This window comes from Coffea arabica, chromosome 7e (genome assembly GCF_036785885.1).
Source record: "Coffea arabica cultivar ET-39 chromosome 7e, Coffea Arabica ET-39 HiFi, whole genome shotgun sequence".
In the NCBI taxonomy this organism is placed as follows: domain Eukaryota; kingdom Viridiplantae; phylum Streptophyta; class Magnoliopsida; order Gentianales; family Rubiaceae; genus Coffea; species Coffea arabica.
Window position 1 is genome coordinate 20,287,033 of NC_092323.1, and position 21,706 is coordinate 20,308,738.

The 21,706-nt window shown below is 36.1% G+C and overlaps 1 protein-coding gene across 4 annotated transcripts in view; it reads right to left on the bottom strand.

The window, feature by feature from the left end:
- Positions 1 to 412: 412 nt before the first annotated feature.
- LOC113701417 (xanthine dehydrogenase 1-like) overlaps positions 413 to 21,706 on the bottom strand; it is a 29,269-nt gene continuing 7,975 nt past the window's right edge. For 3 of the 4 annotated variants that reach the window (XM_027222054.2, XM_027222055.2, XM_027222057.2), the window contains 12 exons: positions 20,544 to 20,652; positions 18,707 to 20,212; positions 16,974 to 17,216; positions 15,972 to 16,286; positions 12,439 to 12,678; positions 11,313 to 11,597; positions 10,932 to 11,153; positions 10,101 to 10,262; positions 7,161 to 7,295; positions 4,776 to 5,012; positions 1,952 to 2,125; positions 413 to 773 (listed from right to left, as the gene is read on the bottom strand). In XM_027222054.2, coding sequence (XP_027077855.1) covers positions 531 to 773; positions 1,952 to 2,125; positions 4,776 to 5,012; positions 7,161 to 7,295; positions 10,101 to 10,262; positions 10,932 to 11,153; positions 11,313 to 11,597; positions 12,439 to 12,678; positions 15,972 to 16,286; positions 16,974 to 17,216; positions 18,707 to 20,212; positions 20,544 to 20,652 — 3,871 coding nt within the window. In that variant the 3' untranslated portion in view covers positions 413 to 530. The remainder of the gene's footprint in view (positions 774 to 1,951; positions 2,126 to 4,775; positions 5,013 to 7,160; positions 7,296 to 10,100; positions 10,263 to 10,931; positions 11,154 to 11,312; positions 11,598 to 12,438; positions 12,679 to 15,971; positions 16,287 to 16,973; positions 17,217 to 18,706; positions 20,213 to 20,543; positions 20,653 to 21,706) is intronic. The other variant, XR_003450906.2, reaches the window with a different exon arrangement.

The window sequence follows — 21,706 nt, forward strand, 5'->3', positions numbered from 1 at the left end:
CCCCAAGAAGGGGGAAAAATAGAAAAAAAGAAAATCAAATCTGTATGAAAAATGACTTCAGAAGAGCTAGCACCACCAATGAGTAAATATTATACATAATAGCCACATTAAACCGTACATCTTTCTTGGTGTATCCAAATAATAGTTAGGACCATAAACTCAAACATTCTGGAGCTACAAACATAGTCAAGAAATCATTAGCACCGCATAAAAACATTCCTCCTAAAGCAATTCTCAAGTTCAGTGCTCAAAACCATATTTGAGCAGCTGATTCACAGCAAAGATTTGACATTATTTTCTTCATTGGAATTTCATGGCACAAATAATGAGTAGGAATAGCACAATTATTGATACCTCGCAACCTCATTACTTAACCAATACCATAATACAACATTTTTAACCAATACCATAATACAACAAATTTTTTTTTTTTATTGCTTTCACTTTTCAGAGTTGGAATTACATAGCTACAATAGTCACACAAAGATGTACGAGTATGATTCTTACAATAAATACAGGGTAAGTTTTTATCAAATGCTGAGCTTCGGGCGGAAATCCGAGTCTACAAATGCTTTAGTGAATTCATCTGTACAAGCCATCCGGATGCGTTCAGGTGTCGCTGGATTGTCTAGAGGAAACCAGTCACTACAACCTACTTCTGCTCTTGCTGAAACTATAGCATCTTTTATAGCAAAAAGGACTGCTGAGGCAAGAAAGAATGGAGGTTCCCCCACAGCTTTAGATGAATGGATGGCCTTAGCATTTGGAGCACCCTTGTATAGCATACAAGAAAAGAGGTAAGCAAATGAAACAGCATTAAAGAGAGAAATATTTCCCCAAGAAAAACTTTGCGCAAAGATATAATCTCTAGACAGAATTCACCTTGACAAAGAACATTACCTGGAAAATGCACATAATACTGTTTACTTTAGTCTACACTACTGACTGCTTATAAATCAGGGAAATGCAACATTTTAGCTGCTTCACTTTACCAGCTCTTATATTTCCAGGTTCCCAAATTTCCTTTTTAGACTTGCTCCAAGGAAATTAGCTGAACTAAATTCTCTTTCACCAAAATCTAGCAATTTCTGTTTAGAAGCTAAGAATATTGCTTCTGGAACAAGAAGACAGAGAATTGAAAGTTGTATAATAAATATGTTCAAAGTTTTCCATACTTCTGATTAGCATCCGGTGCAGCTATTATTAGAGAAATAGTGCTCACCCATAGCATAGAGCTTCACCTCTCTTTAAGAAAATTGATTTAGTTTGCACAAGAAAATGCATTGCTAATGCTCGATTCTGTTCGGCCAAATTAAGATATATTTTGTTGCAAGCACGAAAGTCAATTAGGTACCAACAGATTGCATGACAATATGTACCACATTCAACTTGTGAACACTCTTTTTTAAGTAGATTGAAATGTAAAATGGATAACGGAATTTATTGTTTCCACCTTTACCAAAAACAGGATGTAAGAATTGAAATCATCCAAACCAAAACCAAAACCAAAAAAGCAACCAAAATGGAAAATAAACCATTTTAGAGCCTATGCACAAGCCAAGAAACAAGTATTGATAAGGTTTACCTAACTTTCTAAGGACCTTATATTTTCTTATTAACGATAAAATATTGCCTTCTATGACCATACCACTATTCAATGACACATTTTTTAACCATAACCCTGCAAAGACTACATAAATTTCAATGTAGGTGTGCATAGAATTTTGCATGCTGCTACTACATAAAAGGATGTTATTCGAATTCCAACTAATTGCTGACATATATCATGATAAAAAATCACATTCATCGGCTAAAGTGAGTTCAATAAGTGGTAAATATCAATTACTAAATCAGATTATCATCTAACCGACAATATTTGGAATTTGACATCCGTCCAATGCATCTTACAAGCGTACAACAATAGATATCAAAAAGATAGTAGCATGATTACCTTCAAAAGAGAAATGTTGAATTTAAGGGGCACATCATTGACAGAGGGAATTTTGTAATTTCCAGGACCACAAGTGTATAAGAAGCCAGCTGGAATCCACCTGTGTGCAGGATCTCCCCATTTCAACTCTTCCAATGCTGCCCATCCAAGACCTTGTATGAATGCTCCTTCAATCTGCATGCTCATATCCAAAATCAGATATTATTTCTTCATGAACGCAAGGAGAGATAGTTTTAGAGATCTTAAGGGAACTAAGGTCATCAGTTTATTTGTCATATAATATACTTCAGTTGGATACAGGGAATTATTCAGGGATCTCACATTCACCTCTCTTTCACGGATTTTGTTCTTCTTGTACAATCATTATCACTCCTGTCTCAGATCTATATTACAATATCATTATGCACCAAAACTCTCATGGACAGTTAAAAGTCTCAGGTTCTCAGGTAAAAGCGTAATAGCTAACCCTTCACTGGTGCTAGTCTTATACTAAGCGTCTAAAAAGCAATTAACTGCAGAAAATCAACTGTCAACAAATAGATCCCTCTCTGGATGAACATCATAATGAATGAAACGCAAGTTTACTTCTCGGATTTCAGTGTGGCCCTGGCAAGAGTATGCTAGGGAAAAGTATGTTAAAATGTGGATAAAATCAGAACAATGGGAAAAAGGCAGTTCATAAATGTAACGGCAAGCATTCCAAGGATTGATCACGGGATGCCATCCTCCCTTAGGCCCAAGGAAGAAGGAACTTTACACTATTAACTGGAGATTGCAAATATTTGTGGCCATCTCTCAACCCGAATATATCCATAGGCACATACTCTTCCTATTTGTCAAAATGGCTGACTAGTGAACCTAGCTCATCTAATAAGCACTTTGTGTCAATATGCACCACAAAGTTGCCAAAACCTTGACCAAATTTCTCAATTGAATATACATCAACTTGAACTGCATCAAGTTGGCCAAAGCATCTGAGGCATCCTGAAAATCATTGAAAATTCCACATAAACACAATAATTTGTTAAAAAGATAATTCCTGTAGAAGTATTTGGGAGAACACTAGTTGATTTAAAGTGGCTGACTGCTCCCCTATCAATTAGTTAGATTTACGATTACAGCGATTCTTATATTCTAGTAGCAATGCACTCTAAGTTGAAGGCTGTGCATCATAAGCTCCTTTATTTTGCCCACTAGCTACAGCACCCAAACTGCAATGGCCATGATGCGGAATCCCCATATTCGCATCTGCTACTTAACCCATTGATGGATATATAAATGCGTTCCTGATTTCCATAATTGACGTAGGAGTTATATTTTACTCATCAACCCCCAACAGCAAATATATATCCAAATTAGTCGACACACTATACATGGGTTGTGCTGCTTGAGCAATTTCTCTCAAACAAAATCAAAGCCATATCTACAGGCTATTCTTCGTTATTGACAATTCTTGTCTTCTCTTCCATCTAACATACTTCCAAGTCATGAACTCCAATTAAAGATTAACATACAATATTCAAGAAGTTAACAATGAAACAGGAAGACGAATATATTTGTTTTGTCAACAAGAGAAAAATATCTACAAACAGCCAAGCCTTGAACAAGAGATAATTGCTATTTTGTCACATATTGGACAATGGACATTCAGCTTGAGACAATGAAATGTTGAGGCAGTACTGTGAATATTTTAATGACCAAGCATGTCAAAAGTGTGAATGGCATATAAAAGGCAATGTCAAAAAAGACAACAGCAGATGGAATTTTTCTCTTTTGTATAGAACTGATTCCTCCTAAAATTGGCCTAATCTCTGTCAAAATATGATGATGCATCAATTATGAATGAGCTAAAAGTCACATTATAGTGGAACAGCCAATAAAATTTACTAGAAAAGCTGCATATAACATAAGCAACAGCATGAAGCTCATTCAAACCAAAAGCACAGAAAGCAGGTAGAATTCATTAAACCAAAGTCCAATTGACTTGGGGCCTGATCTCAACTGATTCAGATTTTTGTGAAAGCTGATTTTTAGAAGCCAAAATCAGAAACCAAAAAGCAGTTATCTTTTAGCTTGTGATTGTCCTTTGTCAGATTATAGAAAGCCAAAATCTTTAAAAAACATGTTAAGAACATTACATTATTGATTTTGTAAAATCAGAAGCCAAAAGCAGGTCCAAAAAATCAGTTGAGAACAGGCCCTCATGAGTGAAATATATGAATTTAAATTTCTATTACAGTTCATAAACATATTCCATGCACTATAGGAAGAAACATTTAAGCAACAGGTAGTTGCTTTAGACTTCCATTCGAGGTTTGGAAAAATGTGGTTTAGATAAACTGCAAGACATAAAGCTCAAAGAAGCAAAGTCTAAACCATCTTTTTTTTTTTTTGGCCATGAACCTTGGCAGAATGGCAAGGTTTGCAGCTTAAAATTATCATAGGTTGAAAGCTTTGAATTGATGTTTATTTAATCCCCATAGTTAGATTTTGAGATGTTAAAGGTGTTTGTTTTTATTTGTTTATTTATTTTTTTGTATTCAGATCCAGACAATTATTCAACTTTCATGAATTAACTGTTTCCACTTTAAGCGATTCTGGTGAGCCTATCTACAATATCTCTTTACAAACACCACCAAAAGAATAAGAATTAGTACACATACTCAGACACATCAGTGTGGATTTGACACAAAAACATTGGCACCAAGAACAGAAGCTATGACATACCACCATCTGATCACGATTACTCTCTGCAGTTAAAAGTGCACAAAAATCTAGCATTGGATGCAATAAAATATAATAGAGGGGTTGATGAGAGAATAACCTGCCCGACATCAATTGCAGGATTGAGAGAAAACCCCAAATCCAAGGTAACGTCTGCTTTTGTAGTGTGGAAATCTCCTGTCAACGTGTCAATTTCAACTTCAGCAAAAGCAGCTCCATAGGTGAAGTACCTGAATGGAATCCCTTCACCAGTTTTCCAATCAAAGCCAATATCAGGTGTAATAAAAAACCCATGGGCAGACAAGTCAATTCTCTCCATGTAGCAGGCATTTGCAAGCTGATAAAAATTCAGCCCACATAAAGTCAGTCACATATAATATTAGCTGCTCAGTGAAACAAAAACAGTGTTAAAATTCTCATTTTCCCCTTTTTATCCAGCTCCAAAAAGCAGGCAGAAAAGCTAAAGTCACAACCCGAGGAGAAAACCCAAAATCCTCTTAAAGATGGAACTAAAATTACAACTCAAAAAACTTTCTTATTCGAATTCACATGCTGCAATCCAATATGAACATGAAATATATTGCAGCATATTGAAGCAAACTTATATTGGGAAACTATCTCAAAAAGTAAAAAAGTGCAGAAAATCCAGACCGAAGCACACTATGGCCTTAGATATGCGCAATACTAATAATATCAGAAAAAAGAACAAAGATCTCTCCAGGTTGTATGTATAAGTGATAAAATAAAGAGCAGACATAAAACAACTTTTCCTCTGCTATAAACTGTTGAAAATTTTTTTTCACAGAATAATGATACTCTATGAGTTCACAGTGCGCCTAGCACTGAAAACTTCAAAAACTGAGAATTAGGACACTCATAACCTTCTTCCTCTGTTGCCCCAGTGCTATTCCACCCCCTTCCTGTTCTGACAATATAACCATTCGCCTAAACCCACTCAGCCTAATGCTGGCAATCCTACTTCTTCTCTCTGCCCCTGCGGCCCTCCCCCAAATTTCTCTGGAGACCTTACTTTCAACTGCAGTCTGCATTGCCTTCTAATTTCTTCTCCCACCCCCATTCAGCAATTGTTTCTCGGATCTACTACCCTCCCCTCCTGCTTCTGTCTTTCCTTTCTTTTACTGCTCCTCACCGGGGTGGTACTGATGCTTTGGAATGTTGATAATTGTTGGTTTGGTGGCCATGGTGGTGGGTTGTTGGTGGTGGTGGTCATTGATGCGATGGCTGTCATTGAAGGTGACAAAGAAGACCAAATAGGGGTGGAAGAGGAAATAGAAAATAAGAAAGGAACACTTTTTTTCTTTGAGCCTCTTATATAGGATAACAACCCTTTTTTTCATATATGCCTTTAATGCTTAGATTTTCTGTGCACATCAGGTTCGTATAGTTGACCAAAGGCCTGCAAACAGGAGCTGTTAATGAATATGGACCTTCCAGCAACTGCACATGAGCTCTTTTTTTATCAGGCAAAGTATAAGGAAAATCACTACACATATCGAACTTCTTCTGTTTTCCCCTCTGTACGTAAGCAGAGAAGTATATCGCATCAAAATATAAAACGGCATATTGTATTCTGGGCATTCGTCGCTTAATGGGGAAACTTCAACAAGATTTATCATTTGAGTCTCCTAACATTGGAGAGCCAGAGAGAAAAAGATGAGCACCAGCAATTGTTGATTGACAGACAGAAATTTAACGAGGCACTAGCAAATTAAAATTTCTGGAAGGGTATCTAAGTCTCACCACAACCACTCTTTTTGTACCACTAGGGGTGCTTATGGACCTGAATCAGTTAGTGTGGAACATTTTCTTTTCCCAGGAGTTCTGCTTTATTTTGAAGATTCAGACTAATAACTGCTCTTACACTATTTGGGTTGCTTGTCATCCATAAATCGTATATGAAACTGTTATGAAAGTCTATTTGGCATAAAATTTCTTTTCCGCCAGTAATGGTATATGAAAGTCTTTGAAACTGTTTAGACATGAGTTTGTTTGGATAGGAGTTTATTTGAATGATTTATTTGAGATAATTACTGTAGCACTTTTTGTGATGTGATGTATGTGAGATAAAAAGGTGATTGGAATTTGTGAAGCAAATTATTTTTTTTCAAATCATCTCAATCCAAACACACTTAATGTTCCGCCAGTAATGGTATATGAAAGTCTTTGAAACTGTTTAGATATGATCTTATTTGCCAAAATATTTTTTGCTTGCATCATAAACACGTTTTTCAAACACCTTTTTATCTTCCCAACCATCTTTTTATCTCACATACATCACATTACAAGAAGTGCTAGAGTGCTATTTCAAATAATTTTTCCAAACAATTTCCTATCCAAACATGCTCTTTATCTTTTTGTTATAAAGAATATTATGACCCACCGAACAGAGATCAGCAAGCAGAATAAGCCAAATACAATGAAAGCAGAGTGCACAAATAAAAATGTTTCATAGTGTAGCAAGTACCTCAGCAAAAGAGCTATAGTTACGTGTTGATGCAATGGGCTTCATCCTAACTTTTATTTGTTCACAAGCATCCAGAACTGCAGCACCATACATATCAGAACTTGCAGAAGCTGCTGTTGGAGTTGCATTTGGAACCTAGTAATATATAGCCATCAATGAAATCAGCAATCAGATTCAACAATACATGCACATGCCAAAGTGAAACAAAAGAAACTGGATAAGTTCAATCAGTCTAAAGAACTGATGATACAAAATTATAATTCAACCCAATGAACATGACTTCCTTTTAGCTTTGATGTCAATCAATTTTGAGCCTTAAGACTAATATATAACATGTCTATAGCAGCTTCAAATGGAGATGAAAATGGATATCTGCTGGCAATTCATAAGTTCAATCTCCAGTTTTGTTTTCATTGTAACCTAAGTTCTTCAAGGCCCCAGTCCAAGAGTTTTGTCTTTTGGGGCCCAGGCTCATAGTTTAGTTACTCGATCAATCTTAATACTTCCAGCTTTTCTTTTGCAAGACCAGTCTTCTAGCCAAATGCTTAGGAGTAAAGCACTTTTATTTAAACGGCAAACTGAAGTACACAGGAAATTACTTCATTGTGATGTAAAATCAACTAGTAGCTGCATACAATATACACCACCTCTACAACAGGAGATAAAAATCAGTGAAGAAGGAACTTTTGGCAGAAATGAAACATTGGTTTCCATATTTTGTATGATACCAGTCTCTCATGAGGGACTCATTACGTTTACCAAAAGTCATTCCCAAGGTTACCTAGATTCTGAGCTGTTCCAGAACGAGGAATAATCAGGTATCATAGAATTCTACGCAATCTAAATGCAGAAGGCTGGGCGTAAGGTTCTTTGGGGTACTTAGAAGGGACAAAGTTCAATACTCATGAAATGGTTCTCTAGATCATATCAGAAAAATCACTTTTTATGCAATTTTCCAGATAAACTATTCAAAACATCAACATTTAGATAAATAATTATGTGAAATTGTCTGATGAGGCACTAAAAAAAAAAAGCATGTATTCTAGGAGCATAACTTGACTCCAACTTTCGAACTCCAAAAGTGGAATTCCAAATCGTCAATAATACTTATTAGAATTGCACTTATCGAATTCAAAGTTCATCAGGACTCAAGCAATTAATGGTAACACAGTAGTAAAACCTAGATGTGATTCCTACATTTCTTTTATTCCGTTTATATTTATTTTTACGTCGGATTGGTCTTCAAACTCATTAAGAAAAGCTGCATCATTTTTTATATCATGGCTATCATAAAAGAAGATAAAACAAAACTTAAACAAATAGATTTGGACTTGTCTCAACTTTTGAGACAACATAATGTTTTGGAGCAAGGAAACATATTAGTTATTGATTATGTGCTTAAGTTTCTTGAGCCGTTTGTTCAACATTCAGTTGTTGCAAGTCCTCAAAAAACAATTAATACATAAAAAGCTGGTCTGTAGTATGAAATTATGACGCAGTTGCAGGAAAAGAAGTTTTTGTCAACTAAAGGATGCTTTTTGAGCAAAGCTGTCAAGGTAAATCAGTACTTGAGTCATGGAAGGTTGGAAATGACGAAACTCAAGTAAAAAAAAAGAGCACTTAATGGACTTCATACTGAATAACCTAATCCAACTACAGCTATTTTAAGGTTATCCACACAAATAAAAACATTAGTTATGCCAGAATGAGATGTATGGATGTCCTTGGCCACAGCCCAGGGAAGCTGATGTTACATTAAGAACAACAAAGCCATCATGTTATACTAGGACAACCAAGCCATCTTACGAGGCTGAAGAAATCAAAACCTTAAATTCATCCTTGCCAGAGCAGGAACAAATCAACCATGCTTTTAAAGATGGATCAGAGAAGCATGATAAACTTTTGATGCTTCAAGAATCCTCATCATTCATTTAACAAGAGCTGGAAAAACAGGATCTGATACTAATACTGCCACTAGAGTCAGAAAATCAGGTATATCTGTTGCTGATGTTGAATCTAAAGCTCCAACAAGGGTAATCCAGTTCTCAGCAATTTCTAATGAGATAGTTGAAGTTTGTGAAGCTTCAGCAAAACTGTTCTTCAGCAATTTACACAGAATATTATCATATAATCTCAAGACACTGCTCTTCATGAAAACTCAGTGAAGATTATACTTGAATGAAAGATCTTCTGATGAAAGTAGAGGTTGAAAAAGCAACTTTTGAAGGCAATACAGTAAGGGAAAACCTAAAAGATGCCATTGCAAAATCAAGCAATATTAATTTGGTGTTGTTCATTGACTTTTGGAATGAGATCTAAAGAAGTCCCTATTATTTGTTCCAACTACTCACTTTTTCATTGAAGTCTTGGGAAAAGATTGAGAAGCCAGATTTCAATGACCCTATCTTGGTGATAGAAGCACAGACCACTCATATCCAAGATGTCCATAATCAGATGCAACAGACAGGTAAAGATCATTAATTGTGATACTCCCGCACTATAGATGTTGACTTCAAGTATTCACCAAACAGGGGAGAACAATGCAGAATTAGGAAACCATGTTGGAATTTTCATTGGATGTAAGCTTTTTAGTACTCAGACCATAAGCACTACTAAGGCCCAAAGCCAAGAGTTCTATCATTTTTGGGGACCACAAACATAGTTTATTTGTTCAATTTTGCTACTTAAGCTTTGTTTTGTCAGTAGCTCCATATAAGACATGTTTTTGAAGTTTACTGACTGAACAAATTGGAGGCAGAAGTAGTGTTGCTTCAATCTTGATTGCCAGACTTGAAGTTAACAACCAAATAAAGACCACTGTCAATTCAAATTAGTCAAACACCTTGGTAAGAACTGGAGGCAACAGTAAATCAATATGGCAACAGTTCTTTAAAAGCATATGAGAGTATCCAAATGTAGAAGTAATTAGTATGGCAATACCTTGTCAGTACTCGTCTCTGAGATGAACACTGAACTCAGAGGAATATTAAAGGAAGAAGCTGCAATTTGAGCAACCTTTGTATGCAACCCTTGCCCCATTTCAACGCCCCCATGCGTTACTAAAACAGTTCCGTCAGTATAGACTTGAACAAGGGCACCAGCCTGTAGCCATTTAGGAGAACCTCATATCAAGTACTCATGTAGTATTTTTTCAGAAAGAAAATCATTTTGAAATAAGCTGAACCAAGGCAACTCCAGTTACACGACAGACCCAAAAAAATTGACAACAAAAGATCTCATTTCCAGTTCAAAGTTTCAGAAGAAACAGGAATGATTGTGCTAAAGAAAAAACATCTAAGGTGTCCCAGAATCAAATTCTTTTATATGATTATACAGCCTTCAAGCCCTTCTCAGAATTCTTAGATAAAGGTGCAAGGCAGCTCCATATGAGCCTGTTCTCAACTGATTCTGATTTTTGTAAAAGCTGACATTTGAAAGGACAAAATCAGAATCCAAAATGCAGGTATCTTGTAGCTTCTACTTTTGGCTTTTTTTAGCTTTACAAAAGCCAAAGGTTGATAGAAAAAGCAACTGAGAACATCACATAACTGATATTGTAAAATCAGAAGCTAAAAGCAGGTTCAAAAAATCAGTTGAGAACAGGCCCTATAAGTCTGGACAATAACGTTCACTTTTAGCAGCAAATAACAAGGAGAAATAAGACTGCTAATAAGGCCACAATTAAATTATCTGGACAGAAGGCTGGTCTGCATGTCCGATTGTAAATACTAAGAAGGCTGCAACCAGATTAAAGTCCAATGCAACACCAACCTGGTTCATAAACTTTGTAGTGAAAGAAATGCCAAACTTCGTAGGAATTAGAGCAATTCCACGTTTCTTCCATCGATTATTACTATTGAACTGATCAACTTCTTTGCGAGCGTTATAAAGATCACAAGATGTCTTCAACTCATTCCAGATACGGTCCAAGGTGAAGTGCTCTATCTTTTGTCCATAATGCAATACTGATCCTTCTCTCTGAAAATTTATTTCCTAAAAGAAGAAAAAATAGACACACGTAAGTTTTGTATGACGTTCAATACGTAGAAAAGTTCATTGATAAATGCCTTTCCATTCCCAATAATGACATCTTCACTCAAAGCTGCAATAATCATTACTAAGCATCTAAATTCGTGAAATCGGAAGGTATACCCTGATTTCTTCTGGGCTTTTCTTCAATTCCATAGCAATTCTCTGAACCCAGTTTTCAGTAATCAGCATGCCTTGTGGGCCACCAAATCCTCTGAAAGCCGTGTTACTAGGAAAATTAGTATAGCAGACCCTTCCATTAATTCTGACATTTGGTATCTCATAGACATTGTCTGAATGGAACATAGCACGCTCAAGTATAGCAAGTGACAGATCAAGTGAATTTCCACCATTATTGTATATTTCAAGATCCAATGCGAGGACCTTCCCATTGTTTGTAAAGCCAACCTACACCATATTATTCCAGGAAAATAAGAAGAAAAAATGAAGTTAACTCAGTCAAAAAAATAAAAAAGAAATAAAAGAAAACTGTAATAAAAAGTTTATCAATTACATCCAAAAGAATTTGGTTTGATATACGTCTCCTTTGAGAAAGAATTACATGAACTCAGGATAGAGTTCCAAAATGAGACAAGAAGGAACTAGGCACCACTTTGGCCTACTTCATTGACACATTCATCATCCACCAAATAATCCACAATGTACCATATAGTCCAACAAAATTTTTTCAGACATTGGAGGAGACCTCATTTCTCTGTAATTTATCACCCATACTTCTTTTGATAAGACTCAATTGATGACGTATTAAGAGTTTTCTACCCAAATTTCGGAAAATTTTATAGTGATCAGTGGTGAAGAAATGGAGAGTAATCAACAGCACCATCTCACTGAACAATCTAGGTCATTTATGAAAGTTTAAACTCAATTATTCACTCCTTGCTCAGTGTTTATATTAGTCATAGTCAAATCTAAAGATACCTTATAAATGTACGGACTCTTCAAATGTTTTGAAATTCCAATTTAATGGATAAGTCCCACTTATCACCACAATAGTGTTCTTATTAGACTTTCTTATTAAGTCAAAAGCTCTACAGTCTCATCTTCTATAAATTTCCAGTAGAACTACATTCCATGATCAAAAGAAGAAAAAGATGCAAACAAGAAAGATTTCTCTGACATCATGGTAATCCTTGGACCCCATATACTGGTGAGTTAATATAAAATCGAAATACAAAAACTTTATGGCATAGAATGAAGCTTGTGGTTGATTCTGAAAGATAATTAGTACCTTATACTTTCCAAGAAAGCTGTGCCGCTGACCAGTAATCATCATGTCAATGTCACGGTCCAAAGTAAGTTTTACTGGCCGATTTAACAAATAGGATGCAATTGCAGCACTAGCAGCAAGGAAAGCTGATCTTGTTTCTTTTCCACCAAACCCACCACCAATTCTCTTTGTCTTGCAAACAACTTTTGACATTGGAAGTCCAAGAACGTGAGACACATACTTCTGGTGCTTTTGTGGAGCCTAAAAATGAAAATTTTATGTCACAACTATCTGCCAGAAAGAGCACTGACAAACAAATTTTATGAAAATACAAAACAAATTTAGAGAGAGAGAGAGTGCTATAGTCATTAAACTTTGCTTTCCATCATTTAAAGGCTTTCTTTACCAATTTCCTCCTGTGTTTTTATACTCCAAAAATTTTCTGCCTAAAAATGGTCACAGAAACAAAAATGAGGTGATTTTATTAGTCCCATTAGAGAATGAACAAGACTTCTCTGATGGTTACTGCAATGGTCGTTCAATTGTACAAGTGTCATCTTTCTCCTACATGCTTTTCATCTCAACTACTTTACCTTCATATATAAAGCAGAGGGAAGCAGAACAGGAATGATATTTGAGTGCACAAGAACATCGGTAAGTCAATTTTCTTTTATATGAGCATCATGCAAGCCAAAACGAGCCAATCACAGTACACTCCCAAACATACATATTCATCACTTTTCAACATCCTCCCCATCACATAACCAAATGAGCTGTTGTAAAGGTGTAGAACTGTCATCTTCCAAAACCACCAGCCAAGAGCAAAACAAAATGCAAGTTGCAACTAACTTTATAATGTATCTGTGGCTTTCCAAAGTGTATCGTAATGGTATGATATAATCACCAAACATTATCATTTGTTAATGAAGTGCACTGCATTGAAGAACCAACTAAATACATTCCAAGTACTTAAATCCCTTGCATATGCAAGAAATTTACAACCTGTTATGTTATGCTTTTATTAGTCCCATTAGAGAACGAACGAGACTTCTCTGATGGTTACTGCAATGGTCGTTCAATTGTACAAGTGTCATCTTTCTCCTACATGCTTTTCATCTCAACTACTTTACCTTCATATATAAAGCAGAGTGAAGCAGAACAGGAATGATATTTGAATGCACAAGAACATCGGTAAGTCAATTTTCTTTTATATGAGCATCATGCAAGCCAAAACGAGCCAATCACAGTACACTCCCAAACATACATATTCATCACTTTCACTTTTCAACATCCTCCCCATCACATAACCAAATGAGCTGCTGTAAAGGTGTAGAACTGCCATCTTCCAAACCACCAGCCAAGAGCAAAACAAAATGCAAGTTGCAACAAACTTTATAACGTATCTGCGGCTTTCCAAAGTGTATCGTAATGGAATGATATAATCACCAAACATTGTCATTTGTTAATGAAGTGCACTGCATTGAAGAACCAACTAAATGCATTCCAAGTACTTAAATCCCTTGCATATGCAAGAAATTTACAACCAGTTATGTTATGATACCCCAGAAATACACTGGACAAGTTCATTTCCATTAATAACTAAAGCCTGTGTCCTCAACAATGTCTCCTTTTCTTGTCTACCATGCAGTCGCGTTAGTAAATGCAAACCCCACACCATCTGAAGGACAACTACATTCACTTCAATAATTTACTATTGGAGAAACAAGAGTTAACAATTAAGGGGGAATGGTACATTCTGCTTCTAAAAGTGATAAAAGCAGAAGAACAAGACATTGAAGCAGTAGGCAATTTGCAAGGTAGGGCTGAAATAAGCAGAAAGCAAGGCGGTTGCCCATTTTTAGATCCATCAAAAATAAATAAATCACACAACTGGAGCAGGTGAGAGACACATGACACCATAGATTGTTAACAGAAAGATCACAATCATCATCTTGATTTATCAGAAGCTCCAAGTTCTACCCCACTCTGAAGCAATATCACATTTTCTACTTTGTTTTAACTGACAAGATAATGAATGGAGAAATAGTTTATAAACTGACACTAAAGCAAAGGCTGTAGAGATTAGAGAACACACATCCATGTGCTTCATTCAAGGCATAACAAGCAATGATACCTTTATCTGATTATGATGATGAAATGATAAAACTCAACAAGATCACTGCTTATACTGAGACCAGGAAAAAAATGACTGCAATGTCAGTTCATTAAAAGTGGGAAAGACAAAGAAGAAGAACAGAACAAAATAACAGATCTTTGGACTCGTGAAATCTTGTTATTGCCACGTTCTGCCAACTTTACATCTATGAACTCTAAAAAGACAGAATCATATGTGGCCTTGGAAAAATCTTCTCGATAATTTAGCATCAGTGAGGCATGGGACTCGAAAATCCAGCACAATAATTTCATTAAAGCTGGGAAAGAAGAAGAAGAACGGAATACAAAAAAAAAAAGATTATCTTTGGACTTGTGAAATCTTGTTATTGCCACATTCTGCCAACTTTATATTAATGAACTCTAAAAAGCCAGAATCATATGTGGTCTTGGCAAAATCTTCTCGATACTTTATCGCCAGTATGAGGCATGCGACTCCCAAAACCAGCACAATAATGATAAAGCTAGATAAGAATTTTAATGTTTATGTTACAGGAACAAGGAGACAGAGAGGCTACTTTGATTTCATTCAAGTGAAAAGAAAAGATCTTGGTGAAATCTTGCTATTGGCACATTCTGGTCAGTTTGCATGTATTAACTCTAAAATGCAAAAATTACATGTACTTTCTGCAGGATCGTCTATCTACTTTAGTGCCCGTATAAAGAATGGGATTCTTAAATCCAGCACTAGTATGCTTGTTAAAATTCTGCAAGTGCTTGCATGAAGCCATAGACAGGAGGGAGAGGTGGCAGGGGGGCGAAGAAACCACTTCTTTGTGTCCATTATTGAAAATCTTCCATGCTGTTCTTACACAAATAATTAACACATTCAAACATTGTGTTCCTCTAATTTTGCGGGTTTCCATTTGTTTTTCTCACTCAAAAAAATTCTTCAAAGTGTCTAAAAAAACTATCTGCAGCTATTAATCTTTCCTTTGGATTGGCGCATACAATAAATGTTACTATACACAAACATCTACTGGCATACGAAATTCAGATGCATACGAAGTTAGATGTTAACAGCTAAATTGTTCAAAATGTATTCATGCACCTTTATGCAGGTAGGGCTCTTCATCATTCTCATTCTCATTATAGAAAACCGTCAACAACAAAAGTTACCTAACTAATCCATGTATCATTCTCAACTGTAATGATGTTGTGTGAAAACAACATTAGATATTAAAAGTCACAAAAGAACCCCCAAAGGAACTCCACTAATGAAATATAGATGAAGAAAAAAATCAAAGCATTTGTACCTTGATGCCTTCCTTCCTCAGCTATTGCAGAGGAATTTATAGATACTAACTAGTGTTTAGAATCTATACTCATATAGAACTTGGAAATTAAGGTAAGATCATATAAAGGAGGTGAGAGTTTTGTACTTGGGTGGATGAGACCATATGAACCTCGTTGCCATTATCCACTGTCCATACTAAGCTGCTATTCGGCTCCAAGTAGAAATGTTCCTGACCACCGACCTGGACTTCCCCTTCCATGATTTTATCACACTGATCTGATTGAAAACACAGATCTACATCACCTTTCCTCAAACACTTTTCTGTATTAGGATGGAAACTGTTACAGTGAATGGCATCTTTCATAGATAAAATAGCTGGCAGTTCATCATACTCAATATGAACCCTTCTTGCAGCATTTTTTGCATTTTCATGTGTATCAGCAACAACTACTCCTATTACCTGAAGTGATAAGAACACAATTGAGACACTAGCAAATATACCAAAATTAATTTTGAGACTGGCATCCTTTTGAGTCCATAACTCAATTAACATATTTTTAAAAGGTGCAAATAACAGATGAATGATCACGAGTTTGTAATTTATGATAACAAGTATCTGGAGTTCTTTGCATATTCATAGCAAGACTTCCCAAGCTAGTTATGAGACCTCAATTAATAATCTTCTTCAATTTTTTCATCAGGTTTCTTGAACAAATACATCTGCATATTCTTCACCTGGACAGGTATCTTTGTTAAAAGGTTTTAATAGTTATCACCTGTTCATATTTTTCCAGCTAATAATGGTCTATCTTCACCTTTATTCAGTATTGCTGTGATTGTTCTAGTTATTTACAGCTAGTAAAATTCAGGGATTTGCATTGCTCAGTCTAACCAAGGTACAAAGGCTTGACTCTGCTTTGGGTATGTCTCCAAAAGCACTTAGTGACTTAGGCAAGAAGTGTCAGAGTTTATCGTGCATTAATGAAACTCTAACTGTGCAACAACTTGTAGATTTGTCAGTGACGTGACCATTCAGATATTTTAACAAGAGTCCAACTATTTGGTAAAACACAATTATGTCTCGCTGATTACCAAAACTTTAATCCATCTACAACAGAAAAAAGAAACTTCAAAACATAATATCTACCTGACCAACACAAGTGACAAATTCCGAGGCAAAAAGTTCCTCATCTGCAATGACAGGCCCAATATTATTGTTACCAGGAATATCTTTAGCAAAAAAGATTCCAGCAAACCCAGGTGAAGACTTGGCTCCAGAATCGTCAATAGACAGTATACGTGCATGAGGCTTTTTACTTAGCACCAAAGCAGCATACAAACTGTTGGGAGGCACTGGGGTATCATCAGTATATTCTGCCTCTCCTGAAACCTGTAAACAATTAAAGTATCACCTAAGACCTCAGAATATTCATTTCTTCAAAAATCCCATACTCAAGCATAAGAATCTAACCTAACTACCGCCAAAAATTTCTAATTAGTTCAAAACATCAAAATAGAGCAAATATAAGCAAGTATTGCCAAAAAGGAACTGCAGTGGATTCACATAATTCAAATGACTGAGGCAAAACTTTTAACAGCAAAGAAATGAAACAACCAAACAAATCAAGAAGATTCTTTGTGCTTGCAGATAGAAAACATGACATTATGCATGAAACAATTAAACCAGTGTACACTGGTGTAGCAACCAAAACCCCATGCCCTAAAGGAAGCCTCTGCTTGTGTAGCATATGGCACTTCAGTAAAGACAACAGGTATCAGGGACGGATAGAGCTAGATAAACTATGTGAACCATCCCAACTAAACTTTACATGATCGCATGAGGTAATAAAACTAGCTAGACAATTGCTCTCTTTACAGGGTATGGCACAAAATGTTTAAGTCACAATTTGTCCATCCCCGTCAAGGCAATAGAGCATATCCCATATTTAGCTGGCTCTTTCTCTAACATGCATGCAGAAGAATAAATACAAAAGAGCTGTTAAAAATCATAGATACTGTTGTCGAGCATTTCCCTTCATATCAAACTTACACAAATTCAAAATTGTGTGGACAGTAAATTTTGTGATTTGTCATCTACAACTTTAACAAGTTCATTACTTCATAGAGGTTCATATGACACCAACAAGCTCATGGCAGTTGAAATCCATGTTAATAGAAAAACATATGTCACAATCTACAAGACAAAAGATTAAATGCTTTTAAAACAAAAGAAAGATTAAAGATTAACTAAAATCAGGAGTATGAAAAAGAAAGTTATGCTGTCATATCAAAAGCAGAGTACAGATAGTTATTCCATTTACCAAGTGTTAACACCAGTGATGAACGAAAGCTAAAGAGCAGACAGCAACAACAAAATTAGCTGTTCCATGTGTTCACATGGTCAAATTAGCTGAAACCTGTAAATTTGAAGCATCGAATTATATGCTGAAGTAAAGAAAGCCAAACAACATGAAAACCAACAAATGCTAGCATCTAATCGCAAACCAATAATAAGGCTAGCAAATTCTGTCAATGACCTAGTAATATATTACGCAACTTTGTCTTCTCACAAAGATATCGGACTTGACCATAGTTGCTGATACAATATATAGCTCTTGTTTGATGCATGATTCTTTTTTTTTTATTTTTTGGTAAGTGAGAGGTCTTGAACCCAAGACCTCTTCCTTACAACCCCTCCCACCTTACCGCCCACCCCAACCATCCCCCCCTGATGCATGAAATTTTGCAACTGTCAATCAGGCAAGTAGTAAATGCAAGAAATTAACAATTACAACATCAACCATCCGATTTCTCCTCTACTCTTTCTTTTTGCTTTCCTTTTTTTTTATTTTTTTTGGTGCAGGTTGAGAAAATTCTTGCCTGAAGTTTCGATGAAAGATGGACTTCAGGAGACCCTACAGCAGTTCCATGTTTTGTTATGTCAAAGTCCTGACTTCCAGTTACAGATGTTCGATGAAATGGTTGTATGGCTGAGAGATGGGATGAAGGAATGCCTGAAGGACAGGATGTTTGTCCATCAACGTGGTGACATACCCACAAGAAAAATTTGAAGAAGAAACTAAGTGTTAAAGATTTTCTGAACTCAACCATTCCGCCAGGAGCATTTTCTTTCAACACAATGTCCTCCTGTAGAACTTCCAAAGCATCCTGCATTAGCTCCTTGCTCCACGTATTTCCAATCAGAAATAGTTTTGTTTTATATGCAAAAAGGGGAACAGGAGCTACACCACCATAAACAATTGAAGCATCAGAAACTACCCACTTTGTATCCCTCTGTTCAAGAAGAACCCTCATTCCAGCATTAACAATTGCAATATCATCATCCCTCCGGTGAGCTTGCTTAAATTCCTTGACAAACTCATATTGCTTATTCCAAGGTAAAAACACTGAGTGCAGGATTTCACTACTAGCCATATCCACCTTGCGATAACCTAGGAAAAACTTTTCAGCCGGGCATGTTCTAATGTTCCCTTTGCCATCAACGATGCGGAACTTTGCTCCTGCAGCCATCCAAAGAGGATTCAAGTCTGATATTGGACTGGCAGTACAGATATTTCCACCAATAGATGCAGCATTCCTTATTTGTGTTCCGGCAAACCATTTGATCTGCTCAATGAGAGCTCTACATGATGAAGTCTCATAGGGAGGACGCTTGTCTGAAACAGTTTGCAGTACTTTCATGAGCTCTGAAAGTTTAACAGCAGCACCTATTTCCATACCTTCATCATTGAGACTCAACTGGTTAAGTTCAGGGATGTGTGCAATATATATCAAAGCCCGATATTCCATCCTTTTGAGCCTCATTTCAATACCTACCTCAGTGTTACCTACAACTAATTTTGCATCTGGATATCTTGCTTTTAGGTCTAATACATGCTGAAGCTTCAAAGGCCTATACCACTTCAGGCCATTTAGTCCAGTTAGACATAAATAAGTTAGTTTTCTCAATAAAAGCTCAGGGGGGAATATAAGCTCTTTGTTGGTGAATATCGTTCCATCAGTATCACTATAGGAGACTGGACTATAATCATCAACAGAGCACCTATCTGTTTTTAGCTTCTCATCTTCATTTCCTGGTTTCAACCCACAAGAACATGGCTTTCCAGTTGAAGGGCATATAAACTGACCACTATGGCCTTCCAAGGCTCCATTAACATATAAGCTGTCATTAGTCTTGGCAAACACTCGAAATGCATCAACAATGGGTCTATAACCTGTACATCGACAAAGATTTCCAGCAAGGCTTTCTTCAATCTGCTCTAGTGTTGGTGGTTCTTGAGACGACCGTAGCAATGCGTAAATGGACATAATGAAACCAGGAGTGCAAAATCCACACTGTGAGCCATGAGAACGTGCTAAGGATTCCTGCAAAATAATCAAAGAAGAAACAACACCAAATTCACAATCAAGTAAAGCATCCAAGGGTTTCTGACTTATAATTGACCTCCAAATAATCAATACCACGTCAAACCAGAAGGTGTTAATGGAAACCTACCACTCTCATATCTCAAATTACTGATCCTGTCACCTCTGGAATTACTGATCCATTTTTCCTTTTCTTTTTCTTTATGGTTGCACAAGTATACTTAAAAAAAGTTTGTCTCCATTATAGTTCAATAATTCTCTAGACAAGGAAAAAAAAAAATCACACGCATGACTGGTTGCAAATCATGCATGCATAAATTAGGTAAACAACCTGGATAGGATGTAGGCCACGCCTGCAATTCCCAACACCCTCCACTGTTATTACATGCATCCCTTCAACAGAATATAGAGGAGCCAGACACGCATTAATTGCTTGGTGCCTAGAAATTTAATGAGGATCAAAAACAATGATGTCAGATGATGTCAATCTATGAAACATTTGCATCAAATGAATTTAAATTATTAGCTAGTCCAACAAGAGAAATAAGATTAAATAACAAATAGAGAGCACCACACATCGCAACACACAAATCATGTAGAAAATAAATTCATAGTGGGAAAAGGCGGACAAAAAAGTTGAAGCAAAACCTTGTAAATAAGGTGTAACCCAAGAGTTCTAATGGAAAACGAATATAATGAATTTCATGTGATTTCATGCACAGGCAATGCCGTAGTCCTCTGTACTTATATTTTGCTTTTAGAAGTTAAACTGTTTTCACAGGTATGAAATGCATATTCAACCAAAAGAAATACAATTCTTGCAGCTCATCACACACAGCTATTTATTTTTTGGCTTATCACAAAAATTATAACATAATCCACATAAAAAAATCAAATGTTGGAAAAGAGCATAATCAATTCCTTGCTTGTAAGGTAAGTGTAATAGCCATTCACGGTTACAAAGAGAGAATATAACATTATGGAAAGATACAGTCGTATCACATTTAAGTCATGAATTTCTGCTTCTATCTAACAAGCCACACATCAGCAAAGGTAGAATTATGAGGAATAGAGTCTGTATACAACTACCACAGGATGATAGCATTTCTTCTGAATGAGACACTGACAGAACGTGAAAAGAATAAGTAATGTATTGGTCAATGACCAAACTCTGGGTTTTTATGCAAATTCATGAAAAACCTTAATCAGGAGCTAATCTTGCTTGAAACCTGAAATTCAATGAGATGGACTCAAAGAAGAAGACAATAGTTATTTAAACGTCAAAAGATAATGAATGAAATACATGCTAAACATGAATATGAATAGAAATCAGCTATATGATGGGATCCTTTGATTCAATAAAATCCTTCCTCCAGAGCATATGAAAGTTTTCTAGATGTAATTTAATTTCTTGAAGCTCTCCACAAATCAAGAATACAAGAGAACTATCTCTCAAGCTAATAGAGTTTTGATAACCTCGTGTTAGGCTGCATA